This window comes from Neocloeon triangulifer, unplaced genomic scaffold, assembly GCF_031216515.1.
Source record: "Neocloeon triangulifer isolate White Clay Creek 2 clone unplaced genomic scaffold, ASM3121651v1 ptg000022l, whole genome shotgun sequence".
In the NCBI taxonomy this organism is placed as follows: Eukaryota; Metazoa; Arthropoda; class Insecta; order Ephemeroptera; family Baetidae; genus Neocloeon; species Neocloeon triangulifer.
Genome location: NW_026775562.1, coordinates 3,809,174 through 3,827,528, shown reverse-complemented (window position 1 = coordinate 3,827,528; position 18,355 = coordinate 3,809,174). Strand labels below are relative to the sequence as shown.

At 37.9% G+C, this 18,355-nt stretch overlaps 5 protein-coding genes across 5 annotated transcripts; 3 read left to right on the top strand and 2 right to left on the bottom strand.

The window, feature by feature from the left end:
* Positions 1–225: 225 nt before the first annotated feature.
* Positions 226–4,194, bottom strand: LOC132204836 (procathepsin L). The gene is made up of 7 exons (XM_059633646.1): positions 4,034–4,194; positions 3,346–3,443; positions 2,859–3,011; positions 1,842–2,039; positions 1,253–1,444; positions 1,022–1,187; positions 226–651 (listed from the first exon to the last, which is right to left on the bottom strand). The coding sequence occupies exons 2-7, from the start codon at positions 3,424–3,426 to the stop codon at positions 440–442; spliced, it is 1,002 nt and encodes a 333-aa protein (XP_059489629.1). The 5' UTR covers positions 3,427–3,443; positions 4,034–4,194; the 3' UTR covers positions 226–439.
* Positions 4,195–5,340: 1,146 nt separating this feature from the next.
* LOC132204835 (large subunit GTPase 1 homolog) lies at positions 5,341–7,762 on the top strand. The gene is made up of 10 exons (XM_059633645.1): positions 5,341–5,576; positions 5,638–5,760; positions 5,818–5,936; positions 5,991–6,164; positions 6,217–6,436; positions 6,486–6,788; positions 6,842–7,109; positions 7,165–7,364; positions 7,415–7,533; positions 7,591–7,762. Exons 1-10 carry the CDS (start codon positions 5,472–5,474, stop codon positions 7,700–7,702), a joined length of 1,743 nt encoding a protein of 580 aa, XP_059489628.1. The 5' UTR covers positions 5,341–5,471; the 3' UTR covers positions 7,703–7,762.
* Positions 7,763–7,919: 157 nt separating this feature from the next.
* Positions 7,920–11,874, top strand: LOC132204834 (PP2C-like domain-containing protein CG9801). Its single transcript, XM_059633644.1, has 7 exons — positions 7,920–8,302; positions 8,380–8,649; positions 8,708–8,946; positions 9,009–9,337; positions 9,391–9,592; positions 9,769–10,165; positions 10,306–11,874. The coding sequence occupies exons 1-7, from the start codon at positions 8,184–8,186 to the stop codon at positions 10,550–10,552; spliced, it is 1,803 nt and encodes a 600-aa protein (XP_059489627.1). The 5' UTR covers positions 7,920–8,183; the 3' UTR covers positions 10,553–11,874.
* LOC132204833 (biorientation of chromosomes in cell division protein 1-like 1) lies at positions 11,743–15,154 on the bottom strand. The gene is made up of 11 exons (XM_059633643.1): positions 14,992–15,154; positions 14,772–14,926; positions 14,589–14,713; positions 14,141–14,519; positions 13,788–14,078; positions 13,123–13,736; positions 12,683–13,055; positions 12,511–12,622; positions 12,383–12,455; positions 12,142–12,225; positions 11,743–12,081 (listed from the first exon to the last, which is right to left on the bottom strand). Exons 2-11 carry the CDS (start codon positions 14,907–14,909, stop codon positions 11,994–11,996), a joined length of 2,277 nt encoding a protein of 758 aa, XP_059489626.1. The 5' UTR covers positions 14,910–14,926; positions 14,992–15,154; the 3' UTR covers positions 11,743–11,993.
* A 281-nt stretch (positions 15,155–15,435) lies between these two features.
* Positions 15,436–18,058, top strand: LOC132204338 (ras association domain-containing protein 4). Its single transcript, XM_059632801.1, has 8 exons — positions 15,436–15,632; positions 15,720–15,814; positions 15,874–16,248; positions 16,478–16,605; positions 16,695–16,825; positions 16,882–17,103; positions 17,157–17,376; positions 17,437–18,058. Exons 1-8 carry the CDS (start codon positions 15,593–15,595, stop codon positions 17,495–17,497), a joined length of 1,272 nt encoding a protein of 423 aa, XP_059488784.1. The 5' UTR covers positions 15,436–15,592; the 3' UTR covers positions 17,498–18,058.
* Positions 18,059–18,355: the final 297 nt, after the last annotated feature.

Here is an 18,355-nt window from a genome sequence, read left to right as displayed (position 1 = left end):
GTTCTCAGATATTGAACACTTTTAATTTTCAAACAGAACTTTCCAATTTCCGAAATGCTTGTTTAAAAAAATCGTTTTTTTCTATTAAAAACTCCTGAAAATATTCCAATAATTTAATTTTTTAATTTAGAAATTGCATATTATCTTAAAATTAAAATAATTTATTTTTATAAATATATAAAAGTTCTGGATTTTTTTTTATATTTTACTAAATAAAACATCAAGTACGTTTCTCTTTTCATATTTTTATTCCTAAATTAAAACCTGCACGGATTTTCTTTCAATTGGTATAAAACATTTTTACTTATTTATTCACAGACTTAATCCTATAGTTTGTTCTGAGAGCATTGTATTGATTTTCTTAAATTGCATATTTCGTATTTTTTTTTTTTATATTGAGATTGGCGTCTGAACAACTAAAAAACAATGGCGAAATGCATCAGACAAGGGGGTAGCTGGCTTGAGTGGCCACTCCGCAGTGGTTGTCGCGGTTGCGGGCGATCTTGACGTAGCCCTGGTCGCCCCAGACGGTGCCCCAAGAGTTCTTGATGAGCCAGTAGTCCTGGCCAGATTCCTCGTCGGTGCCGTAGCCGACGGCCAAAACGCCGTGGTCCAGCTGCTGGCTGTCACACTGAGGCTCATAGTACACACCTTAAATTAAAAAAAAAATCAAATAAATAAGGGGAGAATTAAATTCATTCAATTGGATTTAATTGAATTTAAAACTCTTGCAGGATTTTTCTTGATATATATTTTTTCCCCATTTATTAAATGTATTTTGCTTTTGTTAAATTTTATGAATTTTGATTACATGAATATGGCAAATTTTGCATTCTTTTATAAATTAAATTTATATTAATTAATTAAAAAAATTAAAAAAGCATGATATATATAAAAAAAAATTATTTCTGATTCTTGGCAACATTTTTTTTTCAATGTTAAATTAAAGTTATTGTAGAATTTGATCATAAGAAATTTTTAATTTTTTTTTTTATAAAACTAATTAAAATTTAAATTATACCCTTTGAGTAGAACTGGAAAGATTCATGGCTGGCATCGATGGCGACGGAAACAGGTCCAATCGTGGCGATGGCTTCCTTCAACTTGTCTTCGTTTCCGCTCTCCACGTCGACGAATCCTGCGTCGGTGGCTCCGGCGTGGTCAGGGTCGTATCTGCACTTCTCGTCCTGGCCAAAGAAATAATTTTTTTTTTAAATTAATTTTTATGGAAATTTTGCTGTAATCTTCTCACCTGTCCGTCATAAGGGTACCACGTCTCGGTGTCGAGACCTTTGTTGTCCTTGACGTACTGGAAGGCCTGGTCCATGAGGCCTCCGTTGCAGCCCTCGTTGCCGTACTTGGTCGAGCAATCGATCAGGTTCTGCTCGCTCAGGGACACCAATTTGCCAGTCTTGCGGAAGTGCTGACCCTCAAGAGCACCAGTCTAAAATATATGAATTTTGTTATAAAACATTCATAATTTTTAATAAGATAAAAAAAATCAAATTAGAAATATTATTAAAATTAATTACTATTTCAAAATAAAAAATAAATAAATAAATAAAACTTCTATAAATGTAAAGGGTCAATCAAAAGACCATGAGAAATGATAACCTTTTTAAATTAAAAATAATTAAATACTCAGATAGATCATTTTGCAAATCATTTTAAGTTCAATTATTTGATAATTGGCTCCTTTTTTCCCAAATTAAATGTTTCCGCAAACTTTTTAATTTATTACAAAAACATCTATCAATATTTAGTGGAATTTTAATTTTCCTTACATTTCAGTTCATAAGTTATCTTTAAAATTTTTTAGTTAAAATTGAGAATATTTTTACCGAGCTGAAAGACCAGCAGGAGCCGCAGTGGCCCTGGTCCTTGATGGGGGTGACGGCGCCGAGGTCCCTCCAGTCCTTGGTGTCGGGCAGTTGGACGCCGTGGGGCGAGATGAAGGTGGCGCCGACCAATTTGGTGCGAGTGGCCGCGTTTCTGGTGCGGTTGAAGCCGTTCACGATGCCTCGGAACTCGTGGCTCAGCTACGAAAACACGGCCAAAGTGTCAATAATTCTGATAAAATTCAAAGTCCAGAAAAATAAAGCAGAGGGTCAAATCATAAAATAATATGAGGAAATTCATCTTACGACTTGTGATTGTTGGATTGCAAATAATTCTTAGCTGATTCATATATAATTACAATTAAGCGCAATTTCTTTTGTTGAGAAAAGAAGCAAACTTTCCTTCTTGGAAGTAATTTGAAAAGATAAATTGCGCCATGCAATATTTATCTAATTGAAATGAGTTTTGTCATCTGAAAATTAAACCTAGAGATTTAAAGGAAAATTTATATCTGAATTAACTATCATTTTAGAAGTCATTTTCATTGGATAGAATTTTCATTGAAATCAAAAACTTATTTTTTGGAAATTAAAACAATTTTCGATGAGAATTTTCTATTATATATTTTTTTCTAATAATCTACCAAATCATTTTTTTTTAATTAGCTTGATCTTCGTTTTGACTCTGCTGCTCCATCTTTTAATAAAAAAAACTTTTCACGTTATTGTCACCATAGATTTCTATCTTTGCGGCATTTTTTTTTCAAAATTTAAAAATTATTTAATTAATTTTAATAATCATTTTCTAATTTGCTTTATCAGCTTCTTATCATTAAAATAGCTTTTTTGCAAAAACGTGATCTTATTATTTTAATAATTTTTATCTAGTGTCAAAGTTCAGAGGAGTCAGCAGATCGAGTGTCACACTTGGGGTGACGCAAGACAGTGGCACGATCATTTGAAATGCGCGCAGAATGTGCGGCGGTGGCGGCCTCGCTACAATATTATTTTATTACGCACCAGGTCAGCGAACTTGTTGATTTCCAACTTGTAGCTCACGTGTCCCTGCTTGAATCGGTCGTTGTGCTGCTTGATCTTCTTCGCGTTGTCCTTGAAGACTTTCATGCGAAAATTGTCCTCAAAGTCCAACTCGTAGGTCTTCTTGTGGCGCGCCTGAAATTCATCGCCGAAGAAAAAAATGCCCAATGAGAAAAGAATTCAGAGCGAAGCAAAATGTTAAAAAAAAAAAAACAGCCAAGGGCATTGCCTTGGAAGTTCTTGAAATTAAAAAATATAAGTAAAGTCGTCATGAATTAAGTAAAAAGAAAATGTAAAGAAATTTGATTAGTTTTAATAAAATACATACAAAATTTTGATTTTTTTGTATTTTAAATGAATTAATAAACAAATAAAATAATTATAAATACAAAGTTTGACTGTTTTGAACTTAAAGGTTAGCCTGCAGGTGAGCAAATGACCCTGCCAATATTTGCATAACTTTTGATACCTTGAAAGCGTCCCACTCGTCTCTGAGGTTGAAACATTGGCTAAGTGCAATTAAGGACAGCAATACCAGTATCGCCTTCATGTTGTTGTTTTGACGAACTGCAAAAAAGGAAACTTTATTCACTACAACTTCAATGTTGTGCGCATTTTCCCATCACGTGATTATCAATTCAAGTGACGCACGTATTAAGAAAATCGGCTCTTAAGATTTTTTCAAATAAAATGCAGTGAAAAAAAATGTATAATTATTTGTTAAATTTGACTATGAAAAGAAACTGTTGTTATGTAATAAGATCTATTTTGATTTTCACTGATATATTAATTTTATTCAAAAGAATTAGGAAAATCAGCTGCTATGATAAAATTGACCAAAATGATATCAATTAAAATTTGTAAAAATTTTCAGATCTTCAAATATTCCTATAAAAAAATGTCCATCATTTTATTTAAATTAAGTGGATTAATTTTTTCTTTTCTTTTAAAGCATTAAAATTTTAACAAATGTATATACGTAGAATTTTAGTATTAATTTATTTAATTGTGCAATTATGGTTGGTTTTTTTTATGACAAACAAGGAAACCCAAACTCTTTCTCGAGAAATTGCGCAGTAACAATAAAATAATTCTTTTACGAGTACAAAATTTAACAATTTACATGAAAAATTTATAATTTAAATAATTTTGCAAACCTGCTGGTGTTATAAAAAGCTCTTCTTGAAACTGATGCAAATTTCAGTCGGACGTTTACTGACGACGGCGGCTTCCACAATACTATACCAGCAGTTTCAAGCACCACTTCTTCTTCTTTTCTTCCACTTCCTTTCTGTGTATTTGATGCGCACATATAAAAGTCTGTCTCGGGTGGGAGAGCGGCGGAGAGACGGCCAATTATCTTGGGATATATTATTTGGTTTCAAACTGATCAAAGAGCAAAAAAATAAACAAGATATCAAAGGTCTTCGGCGCACATGATTTACAAGAAGAAGTGATAAATTGCGCGTGTGTGTCGGTCGATCTGGAGTCACGCGGCCAGGCCATTATAATTTATCAAAATTCTCAAAACCTTTTGGACTTCTCGGAGCCGATGACACAGTTTTGAGATAATCAGCATCCGCTCTTTCTTAATTAACTGACACAATTTAGGTCGGTTTAGATTTTTGTTAGTTGCGTAATTAGTTATTTTATTACAAAAAGTATTTTTAATTTTTAATACTTGTAATTTGCAGGAATAAAATATCAGTATTTCTTTGCTAATACATTATATCAAATTAATGGAATTTTATTTAACCATCATCGGACCATCATCTTTTCTAATAAATCATAAATTTTTTTAATATTTACTTGATTTATTTTTTTCAAGTGGATAATAATGTTAAAAAAAATTGCATTTCATTAAATTATTAAAATGGCATTAATGGCAAAACTTCATAGAAATTGATGGAAATGAAATCAAATTTTTCTCAAAAATTGTTCCTTGCAGTTGAGGAAAGACGGGATTTTTTTTATATTGTCTGGTTCTTTTAAGCCAAAGAAAAATCAATGTTTTTTGATAAAATTAAAATTGAGTCCTCGTTTGCGCCTTTCACAATATAAAAATTAAATAAAATGGCAGAACTATATTAGAAAAAATGAAATTTAATAGCTCATTTAAAAATGTGTCCTCAGTTGAGGCAATAGACGAGATTTTTGTCCGGTACTTGAAAGCCGAAAATACTTGGTATCCGAAAATATAATTATTTTTTACTAAAAATCACTAAAAGTTGTTGAAAATTATACAGATTTTGTTAAAACTTCCAGGATCAAGTATACCTCATTGCTTAGAATCTTACAGTTTTTGTCAATCCAAAAACATTATTATAACTGAAATATTGGAAATTTTTTATTTAATTGGAATAAAATCTGAAAACTTTTCCACAAAACCAGCATCTTTCCATGCGATCGCATGATTTGCCGCCTCCGAGCTCTGGAGTCCAGCGCCACGTTGCGGAGTTCGAAGCAACTAAATCCATGCCATGTGCCTGCTGAGCTGAATTGTATGTAAACAGACCATCGCAGAAACAAATTTTTGCCTGCGAATTTCTCAACAAACCAGTCGCGACGGCTTCGGCCGTTTTCGAAATCTAGAAAATGGGCAACAAGAAAAAGGCGAGCGCCAAGTCCGGGCTCGGCAAAACGCTGATTAAGGACAGATTCGTGCAGAATGTCAACAGAAGGACGGTCGGAGATTCCATGGTGAATTCCACAAAAATTGTTGAAACTTTTAAATTTTATTTTAACTGCAATGCATTTTCAGCTTCACACGGCTGAAATTAACGACGGGTATGACTGGGGACGATTGAATTTGCAGTCCGTCACCGAGGAGAGTTCCTTCCAGGAATTTCTCTCGACGGCTGAACTTGCTGGAACCGACTTCAAAGTCTGTCATTTTGATTATTTTAAAAGTTGTTTGAAATTGATTTAAAATTAATTTCAGAGTGAGAAAATGAACGTCTCTTTTGTAACGGCCTCGACAGGACTGCTGAACAAAAAAGAACGGGCTGAAAAAGAAGCTCAGCACCTGCAGCTGGCTAATCTGCTGAAAATTCCTCGAAGGTACCTAAGTTTTTTATACAAAAAGTACAAACTGATCATAATGGTTGTTCTCAGACCAAAATGGGACGCCTCGACCACTGGAGAACAACTTCAGGAAGAGGAAAAGGCTTCGTTCTTGCAGTGGAGACACGATTTGGCCAAACTTCAGGAGGAAAAGGAATTAATTTTGACTCCGTATGAGAAAAACCTTGAGTTTTGGAGGCAGTTGTGGCGCGTTGTTGAAAGAAGGTGAAATTTTGAATATTTTTAACCACTTTTGTACTGAATTTAAATTGTTCAGTGACGTCCTGGTGCAAATTCTGGACGCCAGAAATCCGCTGATGTTCCGCTGCGAAGACTTGGAAGCCTATGTTAAAGAACTCGACCCGAACAAAAGGAATGTTCTGCTGCTGAACAAGGCTGATTTTCTGACTGAAGAACAGATCGACGCCTGGACCAAATATTTCTCAGAAATCAACGTGACTGTAGCATTTTTCTCTGCAATTTTAGAGGATGAAGAGGTAATTTAAAAATAAAACCAATAATTTCCTATGTAATACTTTTTAATAGAAACCAGAAGAGATTGCCGAAGAATCTGAAGAGACTGCTGAAGAGAATGAGGAATCTGAAGAGTCTTCTGATGAAATAGAGGAGCCGGTTGAAAAGCCAGTTGTCGTCAAAAAGCACCCGAAGGTTCTCTCAAGGCAGGAACTTATCGAATATTTCAAGTCCTTCCAAGTGCCAGGCAAAGACTGCACCTGCATCGGACTCGTCGGATATCCCAATGTTGGCAAAAGTTCCACCATCAATTCTTTACTGCAGCAGAAAAAAGTTTCCGTCTCCACCACACCTGGCAAAACAAAACACTTTCAGGTAGAAAATTGACTAAATTTGTATTGAGAATTTCTAAAATTTGATTTTTAAAGACTTTGTACCTCGAACCATCCCTGATGTTGTGTGATTGTCCCGGTCTGGTAATGCCTACGTTCGTGTGCACCAAAGCTGACATGGTTACCAATGGCATTTTGCCCGTTGACCAACTTCGTGATCACCTTCCCCCTGTCAACCTGATTGCAAGTCTCATTCCCAGGCATGTGCTCGAAGACAAGTACGGGATCATCCTTCCCAAACCTCAGGAAGGAGACGATCCTGACCGAAGTCCTACTGCGGAAGAATTCTTGAGTGCATATGGATGTAAATATAATTTAATCTTAAAGTTAAAATCATCTCATATTTGCGTTTTTATCAGACAATCGGGGCTTCATGACGCAACGAGGTCTACCTGATGTTTCTCGAAGCGCCAGGTGTGTTTTGAAAGACTACGTAAACGGCAAGCTCTTGTACTGCTATGCACCTCCAAACTGCAGCCAGGCAGATTTCCACAAATTCCCAGAGAGAATTAGTAATAAACCAGACAATCCAAACATCCCACAGAACCTGCGGTTTAAAGTAATTTATTTTTAAATTTAATTATAAATTTTAAAATTTTTTTATTTCAGCCTTCAAAGGTTAGTGCCGAGACATTGGACCAAGCATTCTTCACCAAGGTGTCTGTCAAAGCTCATGTTAAATCTACAGTTCCCATGTATGGGGCCACTGCACCTTCAACGGCTCCTGGGTAGGTGAAAATATTCAGAATAAAAATCAAAATTCTATTATTTTTTTTGTTTCACAGAAGCAGTAGTGATTCGAATTTGAGTACGTTTCAGAGACCGCCTAAAAAGCATTTTAACAAACACAAGAAGGAGAAGGCGAGGAGGGTGTTTGGATACTTGGATCAAGTTTAATCAGCAGTGATAATTTTCAAATTAAATATTCAACAAATTCTGATAATTATTATATTATAACGTAAATGTGTTTCTATTCTTTGCAAGGACAGCCATGTTATAGAGAAGGAATGTGCTCATATTTACATTCAGAGCCATATTTAGCCTAGTTATCTTAATTGGGTTGCTGCCAATATAATCTGCAAACAGCTAAACTCTGACAGATTTAGAAGCCAAACAACTCAAGTCTGTTTTGGCGCCTGAAATTGAAAGTTGGTGGCGTCTGATTGGTTCCCTGGAAAGGACTTATTTCATTCCCTGCAACCATTGGCTGTCGTTGCAAGAAAGGGGCGGGGCAATTACAAAACAACAAAGATCGATTCAGGAGGGTAGGACGGCAACTTTCGGCGCTGACCTTGACCACAGGCGAAACACGCAAGACGAGGCCAGGTCGCCGCAGCCGAGGGCTTCGATGCCTGTCAACTGAAAGAAGTGGTCTTCGATGCCCTCCATCAGGAAACGACTGGTCAACTTCATCCGACAGTTTTCCTACTCGCACTCGTCCATCCCGAAACCAGTTCCGCCGACGCCCAGCTGCTTCATCCAGCGCTACCTTTTTGGGTATGCGTTTATTTTGTCCCCACTTGCTTGATTGCGCTTGACCTTTGACCTGATCGCTTGACCCTTTCCTTCCGCAGAGATGAGCACCGTCTGGAGCAACCCGCCATCCTGCACTCGTGCGGCAGCACTTGCCAGGAGATGCCCGTCCTGCACCTGGGCCACTTGAGTCCAGCCGTGTTTGCCGCCTGCACAGGCCCCGACGGTGGACTCACCACGGTCAACCGGGCAGCAGCCCACAAGCACGTCGCCACCAGTGACCCTGACGTCGATTACATCGATGACTCCAGACGCAGCTCGACCTGCTCCTTCCGGACAGACCGGACAGTTCAACTATCTAATTTGTCCAGGTTTATATTATTTTCCAAAAAAAGTACTTTCATAATTTTTTTTAACACAAAATCCAAGGTCGGTGGACAACTCAATCATGAACATCCGAGCCATGGGACTGACCTACTGCGTCAGTGAGGCAGATCAGGGCAAGAAAAGTGTGCACACTTCCATGTCAGACCTGAACGATTATGTCAATAATTTGGACGATGATTATCCTATCATTCCGCCGCCGCTGGACTACACTGACGAAGCAGACCAGCGGTACACCTGCAGCGCCCCTGCCTCACCCTACCACCCAACAACAGAATATTTAAGTACGAGAGCAATTATTTTTTATTTAGAAAAGGACTAATTTTATTTATTAATTTGTTTTCAGCCTTTAAAGAGTCTTTACTTGGCAACATTGAAGTGGCAGGAGTGAAAGATTGGTTCTCTCCTCACCCTCGAGCCTACGGAGCTGCCACGAGTCTTTACGAGCAACACCCTGTCACTGGACAAAAGGCTGGTGACCCCATCGCAGACTCGTTCGCCATTGTGGCCAGGGAGAACAGCGCCCTGCTCATTTTGGCCGATGGAGTCAATTGGGGTGAAAAGGCCAAAATCGCCTCTCGATCGGCCGTGCACGGCTGCGTCGAGTACCTGAACAAAGTTCTCTACATCGACAGCTACCGCTCCCCTGCCAGGGCCAAACCAAAGAACACCTCTGTAATCATCATTTTCATAATTTATTTCATATTTATTAAAATGCTTGAAATTAGGACGTGTTTCTGGCGCTGCTCCGCTCCTTCCACATGGCCCATAGCATGATTCTGCAAGAGGGTGGAATGCTGACCACCCTGACCGCGGCTGTGGTGTTGCCTCTGCAGGAGGATGACCAATACGTAGTCTGTGTGTGCAACGTCGGAGACTCGTTGGCCTATGTTTACAGCCCTTCTTGTGGAGTTAGGGAGATAACCCAAGGTAGAATTTACATTTTTATAATTTTTTTTTATTCTATAGATTAATTTAAAATTTGTTCCGTTTTGGAATGATTTTATAAAAATTTTATAGGATTATTTTTAGAAAAGAAACAATTTTGCTATTTATTGGTAAATTTTGCATTAGAATTTTGGTAAATTAAATTTTTCCTGATTCAGGCTCTCATGATATCAATTCAATGCGTGATATGCGCGACGCTCTGGGAGCCCTCGGCCCCGTGGACGGTCTCAACCCAGAGCTGAGCAACCTGACCTGCTCGATGACCGTGGTTCACACTGGCGACATCGTTTTCCTCACCAGCGACGGTGTCTCGGACAACTTTGACCCGGTCGTCGGCAAGTTTGCCATCCCGAAAAGGGTTTCCATGAGTTCCCCTGTGCCCACCATGAAACACACCAAAGAGGGTCTTCCCGGATCAGCCTCCGCAGGAGACATTTTAGAAGGAATCAAAAACAAACTGCCCTTCGTCGAGGCCCATCAACGACACGAGCTCACTCTGATGAGAATGGAGGATTTGTTGTATCACGGAATGACTGGCAATGAGCCTCCATGCAGGTCTGTATATGTTTAAAAGGTTTCATTTTAAATCTATTTTTTATAAATTAAATGTAAATTGGAAATTTGAACAAAATATAAAATTTTTATTTTTTTACTATTTCTGCAATTTTAACAATAATTTCATCACAAAATTTTAGAACCGCCGAGCAACTATGCGTGCAGCTTATCGACTTTGCATCTAAACTGACTGTTGCCAAAAGGAGAATTCTGGAGGACCCAGAGTTGTACGTTGGCGAAACGTCTTCTGATAACAAGCTGGAGCTCAAGCGGAACGAGCAAAAGTGCCGAAGACGCAAGGTATTCGAGAGACTGGCGATGGTGCCTGGCAAACTAGATCACGCCTCTGTGGTTGCCTACAATGTAGGCGACTACCAGAGTTTGTGAGTTGAGAAGAAGGGAAACGAGAGTGCAAAGTGAGTGTGATCCAGTTTATGGTTCGACCGATTGTTGCCTGTTGAATGCGAATTTTAAAGTCTAAAAAAACGAGAAGATACTTTTATCAGATTTATCTGTTAAGTTTTCAACAATATTTTATCTCTCTACTGCTGAGCAAATTTTTCCTGCTTGTTATGGCACATTGCGATACTTTTGTACAAAGATATATTATTTTGTAATTCCTCTTATATTCTATATTGACCTCAAATAATTTGCAGATTATTTATTATTAGCCGACTATTAGTTTTAAAATAAATTAACCAAGCAGATTTGTTTGAGGCTACGTTATATTGATATATTGAAATTAAAATATTTACTTGATTATTTTTTTGTCTTGAATTTTAGTGCCAATTATTCTTGCATCAGACAATTTAAACTTGGCGATATATATTTTTGTCTCTTGGCACGGCGCTGGCTCGCCCTCTGTTTAGTTGCTATTCGCTTTGCACTTGAAAGTTTTTAAACTGAGCAATATTATTTTTATATGCACAACTTTTGCTTTGATGAAACCCACCCCACGATAGTTAACAGGCCAGTCAGATAAATATTCAACGGAGTGGTAACTTACAAATCGTCTCAAAAACCTCGCTTAAGATTTCTCTGAGAAAAATTTAGATTGTTCAATAGATTTTCGCTCTTGCCTTCCCAAATGTTTTGAAATGTATTTGCCAAAAGAATTTAAATTTTGAAGACGAATTTAAACAAAAGTTGGGTAATTTATTTGTCGTCAATTGGTAGTTTGCAGTGCCATTCATTCGTGATATGTGGAGGTTGGCTGTCATGTTTTAATGATAGATATCAAGATGCTATCAATTAAATTCAAAGGTGCATTTAAAATTAAAAAAAAAAAAATAATGGCAGATTGCTGATTTTGGGACACTAGAGAAGAATTTAACTATTTAAAAGTGTGCAACGAAGAAATCAAAATGCAAACTGATACTGAATTTTACAAAGAAGGTGGTAAAATTTTATCTCAACAAAAAGGCCCGGTTCTGGCAGCAATTTTTTACATAATAGGCAAAACTAGATTGATGTTCCCTCTTTACGTTGAAACTCTAGATAATTATTTTGTTAGAAATTTAATAGACGCAGCTGTTAACAAACTATCTTGTTTGTATTCCATAAAAAAAACGCCATAATCTCTTCTGATCTCACTTTTATTCAATAATAACACAGAGAACACACTTTTATGTACTCAACAGGGCTAGGAACAAAATGAACATGTACAATTCTCTGCAATTTGGACCGTCGTGGATTAATAAAAGCAAATAAAACAACGTTTGTTTTGTTACTCAAACTATCCCATTCAGATTGAAAAGGAATGATTTAATAAATCCATTCAATATATAAATAATATACAAAGATAAGTGATTTAACTTACAAAAAGAAATCATTCCCTAGAACGACGAGAAGATGTAAATGTTGCTCTAGGTTTATAAAGATCATCTGTACTATACCTTTGCTCTATCTTACGAACTCTGAAACATTATAACAAAAGAGTTAATAAATTATGCATTAAAAATTGTAACTAGACTCACATCCTTTTGCGTTTTGGCGGAGCCACGGAATGATCAGGAGGGGTCATGGATGTATCATTTACCACGTTATTCCTCTGATCGAAGCTGGAAAGTTCCAACACGTTTCAAAAATCAAAAACAAAATTTAGCATAAAGATTTTTTTTAAATTTTATAACAGAAAATATTTCAGAGTTAAAATCTTTACCAATCCAAAATTTTCCTGAAAACTTCCTTTTAACTTGAATTAAAATTTGTATTTACCATTTTTCTACAACAACAGTCAAAACTTTGTTGTGTTGTACTTCTTTCTCCAGATAGTCGTCTTTGTCGTTTGCTGGAAAATGAAATGTAAATAGAGAGCTAGGGAAATTATTTTTGTTTAAACTAACCCATTTCTTGTTTGTGGTTCCAACTATTGCTGAGAAAATCCCTTTTCAGATTTATTTTTATTTTGGGAGACGCCATTATGGTGTTGTCATTTATTTCATTCATCAATTGAACCTAAAATAAGAAAACCATTCAAATAAAAATCCTTTTTAAAACCAAAAAACGAATTCTCACATCTGAACTAATGTCTCTTTCGACGCCACTGATTTCAATATCAAGGACCTCTTCCACTGTCAGAGCTTCCGAATTCTCAATCAGAATATCAAATCCATCCTCTTGAGGGGCCTCTTCACTCTCGGACTCGGAAAGAAGAGAGTCGTAGCCAGAGTTTTCAGCTTCCAACCGAATCATGACCTCGTCCAAATGGATACGACTCTTGACCGCATCAATGGACTGTTCTGCAGTGAAATAGTACAAATTGTTCGAGTCCTCGCCTCTCCTGTGTGAGCTGCTTCTGGAACTGTGTCCGTGCCGAGAGTCTTTTCTGTGATTACTGCTGCTGCTACTTCGGCTTCTGTGCCTGTCTGAGTCTCTTTTTGACGAAGATCTAAGATTTTATTTTAATATAATTTAGATAATTTAATTCAAAATTAAAAAGATTGTCCAATCCTTACCTATGACTACTACTACTGCTGCTGCTTTTTCTTTCGTCTCTACTTTTGGAATGACTCGACCTGGAAGAGTCAGTCTTGCTGCTGGAGGAGGAGCTTTTGTGTGAGGAAGAAGATTTTGAAGAGGAAAGCCTTCTGGAACTGCTGCTGCTGCTGGAGTATTCTTTTCTACGTTCATCTTTCCCTCTCTGACTTTCATCAACACTTTTGGATTTCAATAATTCCCTTTTAGGTGCTGGGAAATCTTCTTTCTTGACGTCAGGGATTTTTTCAGGCTCCGGTTTTGATTCTGTCTCTGGCTTTTTCGTCTCACTTTCAACAACAGCTTTTTCAGCTGTTTGAACTTCTTCAATTTTCACCTCGGCAGGAGCAACTTCTTCTTCTATGGCTTTGGGAAGGTCCTCGACAGGACTGGTAATTTGACTTTCTTCTGCAACCGCGACAGGTGTCGCTTCCTGGGAGTTTTCTTTCTTGTCGAGCGAGTCCTCCTCGACGATTTGCATTTCAGGCGCATCCGAGTCTTCTCCATCAGACATTTCGGGAGTTTTCGGCTCTTCCAGTTCTTCTTCCTGGACCATTTCGACAATCTGAGGAGCCTCAACTTCCATCTCTTTGACCTGGAAATGTTCCAATTAACCTAGTGAAAAATTTAAAAAGTAAAAATTTACTTTTTCCGCCTCCACTTCAGCCTGCTGCGCCCTTTGCTGTTCTAAGATTTCGGCTTCCTTTTGCTTCTCAGCCTCAATCTTCAGTTGCTCCTCCGCTTCCAATCGTCTTTGCTCAGCTTGCATCTGTTCCTCACGCTCAATCCTCCGCAGTTCCTCTTCAATCTTAATTTTCTGCATTGCCAACTGCTGCAGAGCCCACTTTGCCGCTTCTTTTGGGTTCTCCTTCCTCTCAAGTTCCACAGCCTCTTCCTTTGAATATTCAAAATCAAGATCGTCAAACTGGTCTGTTTTCTGTAAAAAAAATTAATTTATCGCAATTTCTTTCCTTAAATCGTGAATGCTTATTATCTAACCGGAGGCGGTTGCTTTTCATTTTTTCTATCACTGTTCTCATCGTCAGACGAAGAATCATATCCGCCTCTTCTGCTGAATCTATTGTAACCACCTCGGTAAGGATAAAAATAGTCACTGTCCTGTCTCCAAGCCCTGCCGTTGTGTCTTCCCCCTCCATAGGGAGACTGGTTGTCTCCGAAGCCATTGAAACTGCCGCCTTGGCCTCCAAAATCTCCATCCCTGCGCCTTTGATTGGGAGAATCCGACTCCACCGTCTCTTCGTCTTCAGGAATTCCGAGCTCTTTACAGATTTCCTTGTCAACTTCAGGAGCTATCAATGAGCAGACGTCCGGCGTCAAGACTTGGTTCAATACAGGACCAATATGTATGAAGCGACCACTGTATTTAAAAAGAAATTATTATTAGTAAGCCTGAAAATATGACAAATTTTTTGTTGAAAGGGCTTACTCTATCAAGTGGCGCCTCAGGGTGTCTCTGAGCTTGTTCTTGACCAGATCCGGATTCCACTTCTGGTTTTTCAGGTATCTGTTCACAGCATTTTCTACTCTTTGCCTCATATTTTGGTAAGCAGGCTGAAAAAGACAAAAAAATAATTTTATTCTTCCAATTTTAAACTGTTTTTAATCAAACCTTGGTGTCAATATCTGCTAGGATTTCCTTCCTCAGTTGGTCAAAGTACCCTTTGGACTTCATTTGGTTGATGATTCGGCTGGTGAGCTCAGGGTCGGCACCGTAGTGGTGGGCAACGTCCGTCACATAATCCGTCATTGTGGAATGTGTGCAGTCTGAAAATTTTCAAAATCAGTTTTTGCGTTACTCATTTTGAGCCATTCGAGAGCCTAAAATTTACCTGAGAGTCGGATTTCGACGGTTTAGCCTTGCTCGCAGGCTTCGACTAAATTATTTCATCAAAAGACGGTGTCCAAGTTGTAAATAATTCAGATTAGAAAATTGGCATCCGCAACCTTTAGATCGCTTTGTTATTGTTTTCGTGTTTGCGGCGGAAGCGAGAAAAGCGAGCTGGCAAAAAGCTCTTTTGACGTCCATGAAAATTAAAGCCCCGCCCACTCATCAATTTTTAAGGTAGAGTATAAATGAAGAGCTAAACCATAAACTAAAATTACTTGAATAAATATAAAAATTTAGCTTTTAAAACCTTTAAATAAATAAAATATGCTTTTATTAAATGTAAATGCGGTATTGATTACCCTTTTAATCGATTAATTTTGACAAAAACCGGGAGAATTTTAAAATAAGCTGTCTCCTTTATTAACTACCCTTTCTGCCACTTGAGCCGCTGAAGATGATCCTCATTAATTTGCTTTCTTCAATGGCTTCGTGTGAATTCAAAATTCAAAGGTAGTTCCAATTTGAAAATTGAATTTCAGTGCAATTAAGAACGCAATCGGCAATTTAAATCATCGCACACGAAATAACGCACATCTCCGATTATGTGGAGCTGTCACAAGTGCGGCAAACCTGTTTATTTTGGTGAGAATTAACCCGTTCATTATCGTTTGTTTACATTTCGTCGATTTGCATTGCTCTGGTGTTTTCATTGAATTTTTTCCTCGACAGCCGAGAGGAAGCAATCTTTGGGCTACGACTGGCACCCTGAGTGTCTGCGATGCGAGGAGTGCGGCAAGAGACTCAACCCTGGCCTCCACGCTGAGGTACTAAAGTTGACAAAAATCTCGAGATTTTAATTTAAAACTTTATTTTGGTTTCGCAGCACAAGGGCGTCCCTTACTGCCACGTTCCGTGTTACGGAGCTCTCTTCGGGCCGCAACTTTTCGGTCATGGGACGCGCGTCGAGTCGCACTCGAGTTTCGGGAAGGTGGAGAACAAGAAGAACCTTCCCCGTAGCCACCTGGAGAGCAAACTGAAGGTTTTCAACCAGTACTGTGATGGAAAGAGTGGTGAGATCAAAAGCAGATACGTCAACGGCAGGATGGTGCTGGAGGGAACTCTGCGGATCTGCTGGGGCGTCATGAACATGATCCACCTCAAAGAGGACGACGACCAAAGGGTCACGGTGCAGAAGAAGAAAAACAAGAAGAAAAGCTTCAACAAGGCTTTCCGACGTGCACATTCCTCAGGAAACAATGTAGGATTTGTCTTCAAATTGCATACCTGAAAACAGTTAATTTTCCAGCTAGTTAAAAAAAGTTAATTGTGAACAATTTTATTATTTTATTCTGGAAAGTTCTGAATTTACAAAAAAAATGAAAATTCGTGCAATATTTTATTATTTTACTGTTAGTTTCACTGTAACGTCAAAGTCTTTGGTAAAATTTCAGTAAAAATTATATTTATGACAATTATTGTTCTTTCAGGGGCTGTGGGATGAAATCGATGACCCTTTAGCAGTTGAAACTATTGAGAGGTTCGAGGACAAATTAAGCTTGACTGCAATTGAGAGCAGCTCGAACGCTCCAGAAACTTCAGAACAGGAAGATCTTATGTAAGTTTTGATTAAAAAATTTAAGATTCTCTTTCTCAAGAATTTCTATACCATGGAAAAATCAAGTTAATTTTTATATTCTTTTTCAGGTCTACAAGTTTTATTGCACCGTTGCCTGCAGATTCGGCAGAGGAACAGAACGATTGGCAAGATGAGGGCGAGGTGGTTGCGAACGGGTCTCGACCAAGCTCAGGGTCAACAGCCATCAGGAGGCGATCAGGTTTGCATTTAACAGCTGAAATAGGTTTTTATTTAGAACATTTTTCCGGTTTTCAGGACAGAGAAGATCTCGCACTAAAATCAAAAGAAGGTGTTCGATAAACGGCCACTTTTACAACCGAGAGACAAGTTTTTTCCTCCCACCCCGTGGCAGTCAAATGAGCGTCTGGGTGTCCTCGCTGGTCAACACCTTTGAGGTGATCAATCTCATTTTAGAAAAGTACAGGGTGGACAGCAACCCGCACAATTTTGCTCTCTTCGTGGTTCACGACAATGGAGGTCGGTTAATTTTTTATTTTGTTGAAAAAATGTTGATTTTTTTTTATTATTAGAACAAAAGCGACTCAGGGACGACGACTACCCTTTGGTGTGTCGGGTAATGCTGGGGCCGCACGAGGACGTTGCCAAGCTTTTTCTGATGGACGCCTCGAGCACCCAAGAGATTTCCAACGAGGTTGCACAGTTCCTCAACTTCAGCACGGCTGAGTGCAATGCCATTTTGGAGAGGTACAACCAGGAAGAGGACAATGAGATGAAAAAAATCAAAGCAAAGTGAGATAATTGATAATTTTGCTCATTTATTACAATTTTTCATAATATATTTAAATGCAGATATCGAGAAATGAAGAAACGGTTGAAGCGGAGGATGGAAGAATTGAAGGTTCGGCTATGAATTCAGAAACGCGTTGTATTCGTTGGGGCAGCTTTTGCCTCGTCTCTTATGTGATTTTTCACTAACTCAGTGTTGGTCTCCAATTCCATTGCATCTGTAAGGCTTTTATTTTAAACTATTTGAGATTTTTAAAGCGAGACCAACCCAAAATTTGAACTAGTTTCTGTTTTAATACTTTGAGATCAATTTTTAAAACTTTATGGTATTATTGCGCGGAAAAATTATTATTTTCCACTGATTTTTGATCAAGTTGATATTAGGTTTTTTAATCATTTACTAATTTTTAACTTTGGTTATACGGATGGATCAAATTTTTATTAAATTTTTATATAAATAATCGAGCAAATTAACGCAAAACTAAAAAGATATTATGCACAAATATTATATACTTCTCTCTAGAAATGAAATTAATGTGAACAATTTTACCCCGGTGTATTTTACGTCTTGAAGACGTTTGAAAATTGCTGTATTCTCTTCATTCCTGATTTTATTAAAAACGGCGGTGTTATTCGTCTCTTTCTCAAAATAAATAAAACTCATTACGAGTTGCCATAACTACAATTAATTGAAATATCTACTAGTTTTCCATACCATGCATTTTTAAGTCTCTCTTGCTACCCTTGAAAAAGGGGTGTTGCCGCGCGAACATTCAAAAATTCAGCTGTCAAAACATGGCTGAGGGTGCGTAAGTAGAGGGGTTGATTCTATTGTCGAGATTTTTGTTTACTCATCCTTTCGAGGCTGATTTGCAAAAGCGCTCCCTTCCGGATGGACAGGTGAGCCAAATTAAAACTTGTGAGATTGAATTCTAATTTGATTTTCCATTAACTTCACATTTCTCCAAACCACAGGGGTTGA

What these genes read in the sequence shown, in the direction of transcription:
- LOC132204836 (XM_059633646.1), bottom strand. Translation starts at nt 3,426, where the DNA reads ATGAAGGCGATACTGGTATTGCTGTCCTTAATTGCACTTAGCCAATGT. An exon ending in ACGAGTGGGACGCTTTCAAG is followed by an intron (nt 3,012 to 3,345) that starts GTATCAAAAGTT and finishes GATGAATTTCAG; the next exon opens with GCGCGCCACAAGAAGACCTA. An exon ending in GGTACCCTTATGACGGACAG is followed by an intron (nt 1,188 to 1,252) that starts GTGAGAAGATTA and finishes TTCTTTGGCCAG; the next exon opens with GACGAGAAGTGCAGATACGA.
- LOC132204835 (XM_059633645.1), top strand. Translation starts at nt 5,472, where the DNA reads ATGGGCAACAAGAAAAAGGCGAGCGCCAAGTCCGGGCTCGGCAAAACG. An exon ending in CTGCTGAAAATTCCTCGAAG is followed by an intron (nt 5,937 to 5,990) that starts GTACCTAAGTTT and finishes GGTTGTTCTCAG; the next exon opens with ACCAAAATGGGACGCCTCGA. An exon ending in GCAAAACAAAACACTTTCAG is followed by an intron (nt 6,789 to 6,841) that starts GTAGAAAATTGA and finishes TGATTTTTAAAG; the next exon opens with ACTTTGTACCTCGAACCATC.
- LOC132204834 (XM_059633644.1), top strand. Translation starts at nt 8,184, where the DNA reads ATGCCCTCCATCAGGAAACGACTGGTCAACTTCATCCGACAGTTTTCC. An exon ending in CAACTATCTAATTTGTCCAG is followed by an intron (nt 8,650 to 8,707) that starts GTTTATATTATT and finishes ACAAAATCCAAG; the next exon opens with GTCGGTGGACAACTCAATCA. An exon ending in CCCAACAACAGAATATTTAA is followed by an intron (nt 8,947 to 9,008) that starts GTACGAGAGCAA and finishes ATTTGTTTTCAG; the next exon opens with CCTTTAAAGAGTCTTTACTT.
- LOC132204833 (XM_059633643.1), bottom strand. Translation starts at nt 14,909, where the DNA reads ATGACGGATTATGTGACGGACGTTGCCCACCACTACGGTGCCGACCCT. An exon ending in ATGAAAAGCAACCGCCTCCG is followed by an intron (nt 14,079 to 14,140) that starts GTTAGATAATAA and finishes TTTTTTTTACAG; the next exon opens with AAAACAGACCAGTTTGACGA. An exon ending in AAAGAGACATTAGTTCAGAT is followed by an intron (nt 12,623 to 12,682) that starts GTGAGAATTCGT and finishes TTCTTATTTTAG; the next exon opens with GTTCAATTGATGAATGAAAT.
- LOC132204338 (XM_059632801.1), top strand. Translation starts at nt 15,593, where the DNA reads ATGTGGAGCTGTCACAAGTGCGGCAAACCTGTTTATTTTG. An exon ending in CACATTCCTCAGGAAACAAT is followed by an intron (nt 16,249 to 16,477) that starts GTAGGATTTGTC and finishes TTGTTCTTTCAG; the next exon opens with GGGCTGTGGGATGAAATCGA. An exon ending in CGTGGTTCACGACAATGGAG is followed by an intron (nt 17,104 to 17,156) that starts GTCGGTTAATTT and finishes TTTTATTATTAG; the next exon opens with AACAAAAGCGACTCAGGGAC.